This window comes from Schistocerca piceifrons, chromosome 7 (assembly GCF_021461385.2).
Source record: "Schistocerca piceifrons isolate TAMUIC-IGC-003096 chromosome 7, iqSchPice1.1, whole genome shotgun sequence".
Classification (NCBI taxonomy): domain Eukaryota; kingdom Metazoa; phylum Arthropoda; class Insecta; order Orthoptera; family Acrididae; genus Schistocerca; species Schistocerca piceifrons.
Window position 1 is genome coordinate 439580864 of NC_060144.1, and position 14156 is coordinate 439595019.

The 14156-nt window shown below is 36.6% G+C and overlaps 1 protein-coding gene across 1 annotated transcript in view; it reads left to right on the top strand.

Annotated features, from left to right (window-relative positions):
• The window catches only part of LOC124805178 (vascular endothelial growth factor receptor kdr-like), a 511639-nt gene that overhangs the window by 118249 nt on the left and 379234 nt on the right, over positions 1-14156 (top strand). Inside the window, exon 5 of the mRNA XM_047265665.1 lies at positions 13421-13592. Coding sequence (XP_047121621.1) covers positions 13421-13592 — 172 coding nt within the window. The remainder of the gene's footprint in view (positions 1-13420; positions 13593-14156) is intronic.

Here is a 14156-nt window from a genome sequence, read left to right on the forward strand (position 1 = left end):
ATCCCAAATTTCTGGTACCCATAACACACATTGAAACTCTTGCCCTGCAGGAACTTGAGCAACATGCTTAATGCCACCTCAAGAACCTCTCCATCCTGCTCACTTCCTATTCCCGCCTCGGAGTACCACTGTCCACCATTTCTATGGCAACCTCCAAACTCCCCCTAAACCCCATCTTGCAGACCTACTACACTTACCCCACTCTCCAAAACACCCTCCCACCACAACACAGAACCCAGAACCTAAACAGACCCGCAACACAGTTATGAACCTTTCCTCCAGAAGCCTTAGTCCCATAGAAATATCAGTCCTTTCCAGTGCTCACCTTCTGCCCCAATCCCAAATTCAGCCATGCAGGACTAGTTAAAGACCTTGTCTCCTTCTCCCAGCCCCTACAGTGGAAACACTTTTTCGCCACCAACGTGACCAATCAGACTCAACCAAAGACCAATATTGAACCTTGCCTAACCACCCCCTGTTCACTTTCCAGAATTTCCTAATGTCAAACCCTGCCTCACCATCATTCCCCAAATCCCTCAACATGCAAACTAACCTTACATCTGCAGAAAGAACTGCAGTTTGCCATCTAAAAACTGATCCTGATCTTATAATCCTACCTGTAGACATTGGCTGCAGCACCGTTGTTTTGAACCACAAGGATTACATGGTAGAAGGACTCTGTCAGCTGTCAGATATTTCCACCTACAAACCATGCCCCAATAATCCCATTCCAGTAATCCAGCAGGATCTCCAGTCACTACTCAAATCCTTAGGCCCATCCCACAACCTCTCCCAGGGTCCATGTTTCTTCTTACCCCTACCACCCCCCGCACTCCCACCTTCTACATCTTCCTAAAGTCCATAACCCCAACCACCCAGGATGCCTCATTGTGGTCAGTTACTGTGCCGCCACTGAGAGAATCTCTGCTCCCGTAGACCAACACCTTCAACCTATTACCTGGAATCTATCCTCTTACATAAAAGATACCAACCATTTCCTCAACTGACTCTCCACAGTTCCTGTCCCTTTACCACACGGTGCCCTGCTCGTCACTATTGATGCTACCTCCCTGAACACTAACATTCCTAATGCCCGTGGCCTTACTACTATCAAATGCTATCTTTCCAGATGCCCTATGGATTCCAAACCAACAACCTCTTTCCTAGTGTCCATGACCAACTATATCCTCACCCACAATTACTTCTCCTTTGAAGGCATTACCTGAAACAAATCTGCAGTACGGCTATGGGCACCCGCATGGCACCATCCTATGCTAACCTATTCAAGGGCCATCTAGAGGAATCCTTCCTAAAAACCCAAAATACTAAACCCCTCACCTGGTTCAGATTCACTGATGAATCTTTGCTATCTGGATTGAATGTGAGGACACCTTATTCACATTCCTCCAAATCATTGATGACTTCTCCCCCATTTGCTTCACCTGGTCCTACTCAAACCAACAAGCTAGCTTCCTAGATGTTGACCCTCACCTCAGAGATGGCTACATCAATACCTCCATCCTTATCAAACCTACTAACCACCAGCAATACCTCCACTTCGACAGCTGCCACCCATTCCATGCCAAGAAGTCCCTTCCGTACAGCCCAGCCACCCGTGGTCGTCACATCTGCAGTGATGAGTAATCCCTCTCAAAATATACCAAGGGTCTCACTGAAGCCTTCACTGACCATAATTATCCTCCCATCCTTGTACAAAAACAAATCTCCCGTGCCTTATCTTTCCATTCTCCCACCACCTTCCAAAGTCCCATAGTCCGTCTACCGAGGAGCATTCCCCTCGTACCTCAGGTACCTCAGTACCATCCGGGACTGGAGCAACTGAATTACATTCTCCGTCAGGGTTGCAATTACCTTTCGTCGTGCCCTGAAATGAGAAATGTCATGCCCACTATCCTTCCCTCCCCTCCTACTGTGGTATTCCACCATCCGCTGAAGCTACACAATATACCCGTCCATCCTTACACAAACTGAAATGCATAAATTTTTGATGGTCTTATCTATAACAACCTGCTTCCAAACTTTCGATGTAAATTGAGTCCCACTGTCAAATAGGACTGCTTTTGGATTACCCACACTAGTGAAGTAATCATTGACAAAAGATTGAATATATCTGTGGCTAACAGCTTTCTTCATTGGATTCAGCTTAACTAATTTAGTGAACAAATCTACATCTACAAACACATAAGAGTAACCCTCTCTTGAACAAGAAAGTTGACCATAGAAGTTGACTCCAATGAGCACAGACTTAACTTTAGGAATAATGCTATGTAGGAATCCTTTATGACTTTGAATCGTCACCTTTACCCATTGACATCTATCACAAGTTGCAATGTAAGACTTCACTTCCGTAGAGATGTTACTTAAATAAACATTTTCCTGCAACTTCTGGGTGCACTTCACAGTGCTACAATGTCCAAAATTTTCACGTACAAGCTCAATAAACAAATCAATGCGATGTTCAGGCCAGCATAATTTCCAATGTTCTGAATCAGATCTATGTCTTCTAAACAGAATTCCCACATGTACCTGATAGTATTGTACAACTTTCCCATACCCCTTTTTTCCAAGTAAGCTCTTTACCAACTTAAGGTCTTCGCCCTGATTTTCATGTCTCCTCAGTTGTCCACATATCTTAACTATTGGTTTTTTGCCTTTTACACTTTTGATAAATATGATTCTGAAATTTTTATCATACTGTATCTTGACCTTTTTCTGCTCATTCCCTATTGCCAATGTAGATGGGGCATCTGCAACATAGTTCTGCTTACCCTTAACATGTAAAATAGTATAATCAAACTTTTTTGAGAACAAGACCCAATGTGTCGTCCTGTTATGAAAAGTTTACATACCTGCAAATAGCATAAAGCTTTATGATCGTAAAAACAATGACCTTATGTCCAGCAAAATTTGAATCCCCACACAATGGCAAGTCTTCCTTTTTCTGTTACTGTATAGCTTCTCTTGTGTTTTGACAAACTATGGCTTGCAAACCTGATTTCACACTGCTCCTTCTGTCCATCTACGTCTTTTTGCTGGAATAAATAAGCACCTAAGCCATAGTCACTACCATCAGTCATAAGGCAAAATGGTAAAGTAATATCAGATCTATGTAAAATTTGACTGTTTCAAAGTTGTTTTTAATCTCATCAAAAGCTAACTGGCAATCAGTTGACCATCCCAATATTGTGTTTTCCCTTAAAAGATGATATAAACTAGGTTCATTTAAAGCTTGAGTCCTAACATATTTGCAATAAAAATTGCATAGACCAAAATATGACCTTAATTCCTTCTTATTTCTGGGTTTAGGAAATTTAGCAATAGCTTTAATTTCATCGGGATCAGGTAATATTCCTTCTTCACAAATAGTTTGTCCCAAAAAGTTCACAGTTCTTACACCAATATTTATATTTAGCTAACTTAAGTTTCATGCTCTCTCCCTGAAATTATTAGCTAGCTCTTTGATTGTACTGTGTTGAAGTGAAATGCTTATATTAATCTCTCTGCTGTGTACTATATCTGTCTTTGCTTGGTGTCATAAAATAAAATACATGTCTTGTTATAGCAACTATGTTGTGTGTATGCTTTATGTTGTGGCCTTTAGTTTTTTCTTGAAGTTTCTGCAATAGGCACTCTGGTTTCTTCTGTGGTAGCAGAGCTTGGTTTGTGTTTGTGTTTCACATTTGGACAATTTTTTTTTTATATGGCCAAATCCACCACAACCGAAACATATTGACATGCTCGTTCCAGGTTTTGCTTGTTACGTCATCAGCATAAATTATCAGTTTTGAACATATTTCACTACTCAGCACAAGATTTAAGACTCTAATAAACTCTGCTGCAGATATATTTAAACCAAAAGATACTACACAGTACTAATAGCCTTTACTAGAGAATAAGAAAGCGGTATATATCCAAGATTCTGATTCTGATGTTGTCTGGTTGAAACCTGAGGTCAAATCTAGGCATGAAAAATACTTGACACCATAAAACTTATTGAGTAATTCTTCCAGTGACTCAAGGTGCTCAGTTTCTTTTTCCAAAAATGTATTGAGATGATGAGAATCAATCACTAGCCTGACCCCACCAAAGGGTTGTTGTATTGGCTAGTAATCCTTTCAATAATCCACCACTTAAGCATCTTCTGCAGCTCTGTCTCCACTACCTGTCTTTTGCAAACAGGAACTGAATATGGTTTTATAAAAAAAAGGCTGGTGCTCTTTAAGCCTTAACTTACATGCGTAGTTCTTAACTCTATCTGGTTTCGCAGTAAATATCTCCTTATAGGATCTCAATACTTCTTTCAGTTCTGACTTGCCATCTCCAGTAAGCTTGTCTGCTTCATTTACCTTGTCAGCAACAAGTTGATCAAAATCCCCATCAGTTGTATCATTACTTGACAAATCATCATTAACTATACAGCATCTTTCTACCTCAATGTTAAACCATACATTTATTACCAGATGCATCATCAGCTTTAACCCAGTATAAATAGAAAAATATGTATTGGCATTAGAAAAATTTACTTTAAACTTTACCCAGTCAAATGTTACATCATTTTTCAATGTCCAACTCCCATTATAGGAAATTCAATGGACTCAGAACTCTGCGTAACTCTGTCCCTTAATTTTTCAGAAATAATAGAAGTTGCACTACATGTGTCAATCTAACAATCACCATGTCAATTGCCAACTGTGATTTTGGTGTATGGACTACCACATAAATCCTGCTATTTGTTAACATTAGTTTCTCTAACCAAATCATCCTCTATATCTTCAAAATATAAATCTTTCTGCAAGTGATTCTCATTGTCATTAAATAGCTGTATAGGTCAAAGTAGTACTTGTGCGCTTGTGCCATGAATGACTTCTAATGCATGATTGGACTTACAAACTGGACTTGAATAGGTGTATCCATTAGAGATGAAAGTAAAATCTGACTGAGAATGATCAATAAACTGACTATCTGAATTGAAATCGGACCCATCCTTACCAACATCACTGAAATGTTCAATAAACCTCTTATTCACCTCAAAATACTGTGTTCTAATGTACTGGCATTCACGCAAAATATCACTAATGTCGACTGGAAAAAGTTCACTCTCTTGAGCTTCACCACTAGCCCGGTCATGATCAATAACTTCAATATAAACCACACATTCTAGCTCTCCTAAATTATGTGTATCAGCTCCAACCACTAAATCTTTAGTGTTGATACCATGCACCTGGGTTTGACACACTTCTACCACAACTGACTCAGGATAAGTTTGCCCCTCCTCATGACAATTAGCCCAAAAGTCTCCCACTCGGGGTACATTAAAATACCAGTACCAACGTAAACACTATCAACATCTACATCTTCCACAGAACATTCAGAGATACACAGTTCTACTAAAACAGCTTCTTCAAGTTCATAAGGAGCCACAGTACATTTCTTGCCACTATACATCTGTTTAATTATTACATCCCAAAACTTACTTTCAAAATAAGTTGCTTCAACAGAATTTGATTCCTATTTTAAGAATTACAAAAAGATTAAGAATTACAAAAAGATTTTAACTAAAGTCATAAAAGAAGCAAAAAGAATGGCAAATAGTTCCTTCATAGCAAATGCACAAAATAAAATTAAAGCCATATGGGAGATTGTAAGGCATGAAACAGGAGTAAAACGGAGAGAATACCATAATATCAAACTGAATGAAAACACTTCTGTAATATCTGATCCCCAGCAGATAGCAAATAATTTTAACTCATATTTCTCTGAGGCAGCTGAGATTCTGGTGAAGCAAAATTTTCAAAATGCTGTCATTGCAAATCAGATTAAAACTATCCCTAGTAACAAGTATCTCTTCCTATACCCAATAGACAAACAGGAAATGCTAAAAACAATAGGGGAGCTAAAATCAAAATTTTCCTCTGGTACTGACAACATACCAGACCATATCATTAAAAAATTTGCACCCTTAGTAGTTAAGCCCATGGTAGACATATGCAATAGTCCACTTTCTCAGGGAATCTTCCTAGAAAGGCTAAAAATAGCTAAAGTGAAGCCATTGTTCAAAAAGGGTGAAAAAACAGATATAACAAATTATAGGCCAGTCTATCTGTTTTTTCTAAAATAATTGAAAAAATCTTTTATAAAAGACTTGTAGATTTCATTGAAAAAAATAAACCTTTCTCAGCTACACAGCATGGTTTCCAAAAATGTAAATCCACTGAGACAGCTATTATCAATTTCTTCAATGAATCTTTAAATGCATTAGATAAAAAAGAACACGTAGCAGCAATATTCCTAGATCTTTCAAAAGCATTTGACATCATTAACCATGGTCTATTGCCTATGAATGGGTAAAGTCATGTCTACAAAACAGACACCAAATAGTTGAAGTCTTGTAGAAAGAAGGAAAAAATTTAACTTCCTATCAATCAGAAAAACAGTGTGTTAAATACGGAGTGCCGCAGGGTTCTGTACTGGGACCAATCCTGTTCTTGCTGTTTGTAAATGACCTGGAACCATCCAGCCCTAAGTATAAGTACATTAAATATGCCGATAATACAAATATACTTATCAAAGGAAAGACCCCATAAGAGCTCCAAAATGAAATAAAAAAGAGCACTACACATGTATCAGAATGGTTCGCAATGAACAGCTTAATAATAAACACACATAAAACAAACACTACGCATCTACACACAGTGCAGAATAAATAGCCTTTAACTGCAACCGTAGAACTGTTAGGCAAAAGATTTGAAATTGTAAATAGCACCAAATTTTTGGGAGTTTGGATCCAAGATGACCTAAGATGGCAGAAACACACACAACACCTATGTAGTAAATTAAATACCATTTGTTACAGTATAAAAGTTCTTGCTGGATGCACATCTATGCAAGCAATAAAAAATGTGTACTATGCCCAAGCAGAATCACTACTAAGATATGGTTTAATTTGCTGGGGAAATTCACCACCCAGCAAAAGCTGTTTTATTGCACAAAAAAGAATTATAAGAGCAATGGAAGGCTCAGCACCTCGATCTTCATGCAAACCCTCATTTAAAAAACTTCATATTCTACCATTACCATGCCTATATATCCTAGAAACAATAATGTTTATAAGGAAAATTGTAGATGAAAATAGCAAGATTCCTCCAAAAAACCAAAAGTATCCATTCATACAACACAAGAAATAACCAAGATATACATATGCAGTTTTCACATACAACACTAAAACAAAAAGGACCCTTGCAAGCAGGAAAAAACCTGTATAACAAACTAAATTAATTAAGGCAATAACTGGCATGCATAAATTCAAAACTGCAGTGAGTGACTACTTGCTACAGAATTGCTACTATAGTGTTGATGAATTTTTATCTACAATGTAAATATGTGAAAAATTTAGTTTATATAATTAAAGCCAAAATAAGAAATGTGTACATGTAGATTTATCAGTGTATTATATGTGGCCTATTACATATATGTGTGTGTCTGTATAATCAAGGCCAAAAGTATGAAATGTGTGCGTGTAAAATTTATTTGTGTATTTGTGAAATGTTATTCCCATATGTTATATTGCTATATACTGAAAACCATACGACAGTTTTTTCTGTTACACTTTATTGCAAATTATTTGACTTGTCCTATATTATTATGTACCCCTGTACAGTGTATGATTCACTGGACAATAAATATACAATACAATACAATATTGCCTGGTCATGAAAATTCTTTACCCCCTGCACCTGACAGGCACCAGGTGAAGGTTTTAAAAGTTTTCTGCTTCTGGTTACTGTGGTTTCTGTTCTGGTCATTACCACTATCATTCCTGTTACTGCTATTATTAATGTTATTAAAAGTATTATGGTTTCTCCTTTTACCATTCTGTCTGTTTTGCTGGTTGTGTTGAGATGACCTCCCATTGTAATTTTTGTTTCTGTTGTAATGTGAGTTATTAACCCTGACCTCTTCCTCAAAAGCTTTGTCAAGTTTATCAACATGTTTAAAAATATCTATAATGAATCATTGGGACTGCAAGCAAGGCCCCAATGAGCTTTCATTGGTAGATGTCTTTTCAAGACATCCATAAGAATAAGATCATCAAAAGGTTTGTCTATGTGAGCAAGATTATGTAACTGTTTCTCATAAAATTCTTGCAATCAAGAGATTACCTGGTCTGTACCTACTACTGTTCAAAAATGATGTCTTGATGCCTGCTTGTTTATTTCTGGACCAGAATTTTTCAAGAACATCTGTTCAAATTCATTAAATATTATGTTTAGCTTTATGTTATGAGTAGCACATGACAATGCTTCACCATCAAGGAACTGTTTGGCTAGTTTGTTTTGCAGAATCGGGCACATTCGGAGGAAAATTATCTTTACATTGCCATAGGAAGTCCACTGTGTGTATTTTAAAATCCCCAGGGAAGTATTTAAGACATAAATTGTCACAAAATTGTACAAAATTTGTAAATATGACATTTTTGTTTCAACATCACTTAGTTGGATGTTAAACTGATCTAAATTTTCAGACAAAGACACAATATTATTGTTAACACTGGTAGTATGGTTATGAACCTGATCATTATTTAATTTTAATTTCTGTTTAATGAATTCACTTTCCTGCTCTATATATTCAAGCATGATTTTGAATTCACAGTTTCTTCTACCTAATTCAGCGTGAATAACATGTTCAATGTTCACATGCAATAGTATGTAATCAACCTTATCATTTACTGTTTGAATTTCAAGGGCAGTCGACTCAAGTAATTGACTAAGTTTTGAAAGGGAGTTTGCTACTTGTTCCTGTGCAGCATGAGTTTTCCTCCTCATTGTCCCAACTGTGGCCTCCAGATTACTCTTTTTTTAGGTCACTGTTTTGACTTGCAAGTCCATTCTTTCAATCATTATTATGACTTGTAAGCTTGTGTTCCAAGAGTTGAGACTGACTTGTAAGCTTGTGATCCAAGAGTTGAGATAATCTGTCTAATAAACCTGAAGGCTATTCACTTGGAGAAAATCCTAAGAAGTGTGATGCCTTGGATGACTGTTGCAGGTTCGGTGTTGACGACTGGTGACACTGAGTATATGAAACCTCTCCAGTTGTATCAAGATTTTCTGTTCTTGCCATATTTGAAGATAATATTGGGTAAAAAAATATGAAAAATAAACCTACCTAACCAGATTATCGTCACATTAAAATTCACAATAATCCTGCCTATTAAGTCACACGACAAAAGAAAGTTGGAAAACTGATAGCTGAGGAGAAGAAATGCAAATTTAAAAATTGTACTCATCTCAAATGTGATCCAATGATCAGTTTCCACAATACACTTTCTGTCTCGTCCCAACTGTTGTCCAATAATCAACTGTCACCTGTCACAATTAGACTCTGAAATTGAGTGAAAAATTAGTACTAAAATGTAGACTTTCACGGCCGGAAATATCATGTCCATTATAATTATCCGGGCTGTTATGCCGTGGTTGGTTGATGAATTCTGTGTCGATTCCCAACATTGGGAATTATCCATTATAATTATCCGGGCTATTATGCCGTGGTCGGTTGATGAATTCTGTGTCGATTCCCAACGTTGGGAATCGACACAGAATTCATCAACTGAACACGGCATAACAGCCCGTATAATTATAATGAACATGAAAAATTAGTACACAGACTTACACCTATCCCAGCTCAGTGGCACCATATTAAAATGCAACCCTTAAATGTGTGAGAGTAGGAAAGCATTTTAATTACCACTGACACTGAGTGATAATAAAATGTACAGTTTTTATAACTCTATATATAAATGGACAGTGGTAACAGTGAATTCTCAATCACACCATTGGAGCAACTTAATAGTTTGGGCCTCCACCATTCACAAGTCAAGTACGATTGAAAACTAGAAAATTTCAATCAGTTAATGGAAGTTCACATAATAACTTCGCTGCTCCATATGGTGAGATACTCAACTTTCATATCCTTGGGGGTTGTTGCTTCAGAAAACCCGAGTTTGAGGTTGCTAATGTACTAATTTTTAAATAAAACATAGAGTATATCACCTTTCTTGTTTTGTATTTTGTTGTTATGGTCTTCAGCCCAGAGGCTGGTTTGATGCAATCCTCCATGCTACTCTATCCTGCGCAAGCTTCTTCATCTCCAACTACTGCAGCCTACATTCTTTGGAATCTGCTTAGTGTATTCATCTCTTGGTCTCCCTCTACAGTTTTTACCCTCCATGCTGCCCTCCAGTACTAAATTGGTGATCCCTTGATGCCCCAGAACATGTCCTACCAACTGATCCCGTCTTCTAGTCAAGTTGTGTCACAAATTCCTCTTCTCCCCAATTTTATTCAGTAGATGCTTATTAGTTAAGTGATCTACCCATCTAATCTTCGGCATTCTTCTGTAGCACCACATTTTGAAAGCTTCTATTCTCTTGTCATCTAAATAGTTATCATCCATGTTTCACTTCCATGCACTCTATACAAATACTTTCAGAAATGACTTTGTGACACTTAAATCTATACTCAATGTTAACAAATTTCTCTTCTTCAGAAACGCTTTCCTTGCCATTGCCAGTCTACATTTTATATCCTTTCTATGTCGACAATCATCAGTTATTTTGCTCTCCAAATAGCAAAAGTCATCTACTACTTTATGTGTCTCATTTCCTAATCTAATTCCCTCACTATCACCTGATTTAATTTGACTACATTCCATTATCATCATTTTGCTTTTGTTGATGTTCATCTCATGTCATCGTTTCAAGACACTGTCCATTCAGTTCAACTGCTCCTCCAGGTCCTTTGCTGCCTCTGTCAGAATTAAAATGTCATCGGCAAACTCCAGATTTTTTTTTGGATTTCAATTCCTACTCCAAATTTTTGTTTGTTTTCTTTACTGCTTTCTCAATATACAGATTGAATAACATTGGGGACAGGCTAAAACTCTGTCTCACTCCCTTCCCAACCACTGCTTCCCTTTCATGCATCTCAACTCTTATAACTACCATCTGGTTTCTGTACAAATTGTAAATAGCCTTTCGCTCCCTGTTTTTGACCCCTGCCACCTTCAGAATTTGAAAGAGAGTATTCCAGTCAACATTGTCAAAAGCCTTCTCCAAGTCTACAAATGCTAGAAACGTAGCTTTGCTCTTCCTTAATCTGTCCATATCATGTCCATTATAATTATCCGGGCTGTTATGCCGTGGTTGGTTGATGAATTCTGTGTCGATTCCCAACATTGGGAATTATCCATTATAATTATCCAGGCTATTATGCCGTGGTCGGTTGATGAATTCTGTGTCGATTCCCAACGTTGGGAATCGACACAGAATTCATCAACTGAACACGGCATAACAGCCCGTATAATTATAATGAACATGAAAAATTAGTACACAGACTTACACCTATCCCAGCTCAGTGGCACCATATTAAAATGCAACCCTTAAATGTGTGAGAGTAGGAAAGCATTTTAATTACCACTGACACTGAGTCATAGGGTCAATATTGCCTCACATTTGTATGGAGTCCAAACTGATCCTCCCTGAGGTCAGCTTCTACCAGTTTTTCTGTAAACAATTCATGTTAGTATTTTGCAGCCATGACTCATTAAACTGATAGTTCACTAATTTTCACATCTGTCAACACCTGCTTTCTTTGGGATTGGAATTATTATATTATTCTTGAAGTCTGAGGGTATTTTACCTGTCTCATACATCTTGCTCACTGAATGGTAGAGTTTGGTCTGGGCTGACTCTCCCAAGGCTATCAGTAGTTCTAATGGAATGTTGTCTACTCCTGGGACCTTATTTCAACTTAGGTCTTTCAGCACTCTGTTAAATTTTTCACACAGTATCATATCCCCCATTTCATCTTCATCTATGTCCTCTTCCATTTCCACAATATTGCCCTCAAGTACACCACCCTTGTTAGATCCCCTATATACTGCTTCCACATTTCTGCTTTCCCTTCAATTCTTAGAACTGGTTTTCCATCTGAGCTCTTGATATCTGTACAAGTGGTTTTCTTTTCTCCAAAGGTCTCTTTAATTTTCCTGTAAGCTGTATCTATCTTAACCCTAGTGATATATGCCTCTACATCCTTACATTTGTCCTCTAGTCATCCTACTTAGCCATTTTGCACTTCCTGTCAATCTCATTTTTGAGATGTTTGTATTCCTTTCTGCCTACTTAATTTACTGCATTTTTATATTTTCTCCTTTCATCAATTAAGTTCAATATCTCTTCTGTCACAGCTGCAAAATAATAACGCGAATTATTTACAGGCGATTGGAAAAACTGGTGGAAGCCGACCTCGGGGAAGATCAGTTTGGATCTACAACATCTGGTTGTTTCAGTTTATCCAGGCTCCATCTCCTTAAATTCCCACCATTTTGCAGTTTCTTCATTTTTAATCTACAGTTCATAACCAATAGATTGTGGTCAGTCCACATCTGCCCTTGGAAATGTCTTACAGTTTAAAGCCTGGTTCCTAAATCTGTCTTATCATTATATAGTCTATCTGAAACCTTCCAATGTGGTGGTCTAGGAATTTGTAAAAGTTTATGAACCCATTTTATACATCTGTATCAGGAAAGTCCTATTTATGAGTATAAGCACCACAAATTATGTAAAAATCTTAACTATTGGCTGAGTCAATCAAGTCAAAAAACTGAGCTTTCTGGCTTTTAATCTGATCCTTTTCCAATTGAGAATGCCAGACAGAAAACAATAACAAAAGAAAAGATAAATTATTTGTGTGGAGAAATATGCTGTCATACACTCCACAAGGAAAGAAAGAAGAACCAAAGCAAAAATGGAATATTATGTCTTGGTTTTAATTACAGTGTATTAAAACTTTTGTTGTTTCATCTGAATTTGTAAAAATTCACTTGCCAATTAACATAAAGTAAATTTTCAGATCATAAATTCATTTCTTATCAAAAATAAACTGTCTCTGCAATATTGCCCTAACATCAAATTCATTTTCTTAATATAAAATTAAATATAAATGCAGCATACTACAATTTGTTAATAATCTGTTACTTGTTAATACCGCACTTCAGGAAAGAGTTTGACAGTAAAATTATTATGTAATTATTAGTCTGTTCATTAGCTAAGTTAGTATCTCGTAGATTATCTCATGACACAAAACAAAATAAGTACATTTTTATACATAAATTCTCATAAAACCATAATAGTCTTCACACATTGCGTGTTATTACTTTTGTATTTTAATATATTTTCATCAAGGGAGTTAACAATGTCTATTAATTTCACTCAGTTACTAATGGAATCTTATGTGTAACTGTTCATTACATCTGTTTTTATTTTTTAATAAATTTAGAAAGTTTTAATTCTTCAGATATCTTTAACATTTGGTAATATTGCTTTTATTTGACACTCAAGGTTCATGTTGGTGAAAATGATGACCTTGGTGTCATCAGATATGACCAGAAGGTGGGCTTCATTGTGGAAAATGCCCAGGTGATGCACAATGGATTCTATAGTTGCTGCGTACTTCCTGGTGGCATCTGCAGTGAAGACGAATGTCCTCGTACATATGCTCTTGAAGTGTTAAGTATGTAGTGAACTCTTGAGTGTTGATATTGTTTTTAATGGTTGCAATTCTATTAAGATATAGAAATTTGTGTTTGATAGTCTGTATAATATGGGTTCCCTAAGTTTGGTAGTTGTAACAGCATTAATGCATTTAAACCTGCAGATAATTTCTCTTTGTCTCATCAGAATCATATAGGAGATCCAAAATGAGCAATAAGCAGTTAGTGCCCAAATGACATTCTTATTATGAAATATGAGGGACATTATTTTGTAGTAATGCTATACACTCTTTTAAACTGAGTCTTCTCTATTTGGGGTGTGCAATGCACAATTTTGTGGCTGTAGTTTAGCCAAAACCACAGTATGTCATTGTCAGTAGATTAGATTAGATTAGATTAGATTAATTCTAGTTCCATGGATCATGAATACGATATTTCGTAATGATGTGGAACGAGTCGAATTTTCCAATACATGACATAATTAGGTTAATTTAACAACATACTTAAGTTAATATAACAACTTTATTTTTTGTGTTTTTTGTTTTTCTTTATTTTTTATTTTTATTTTTTAATTTTTTTTAATA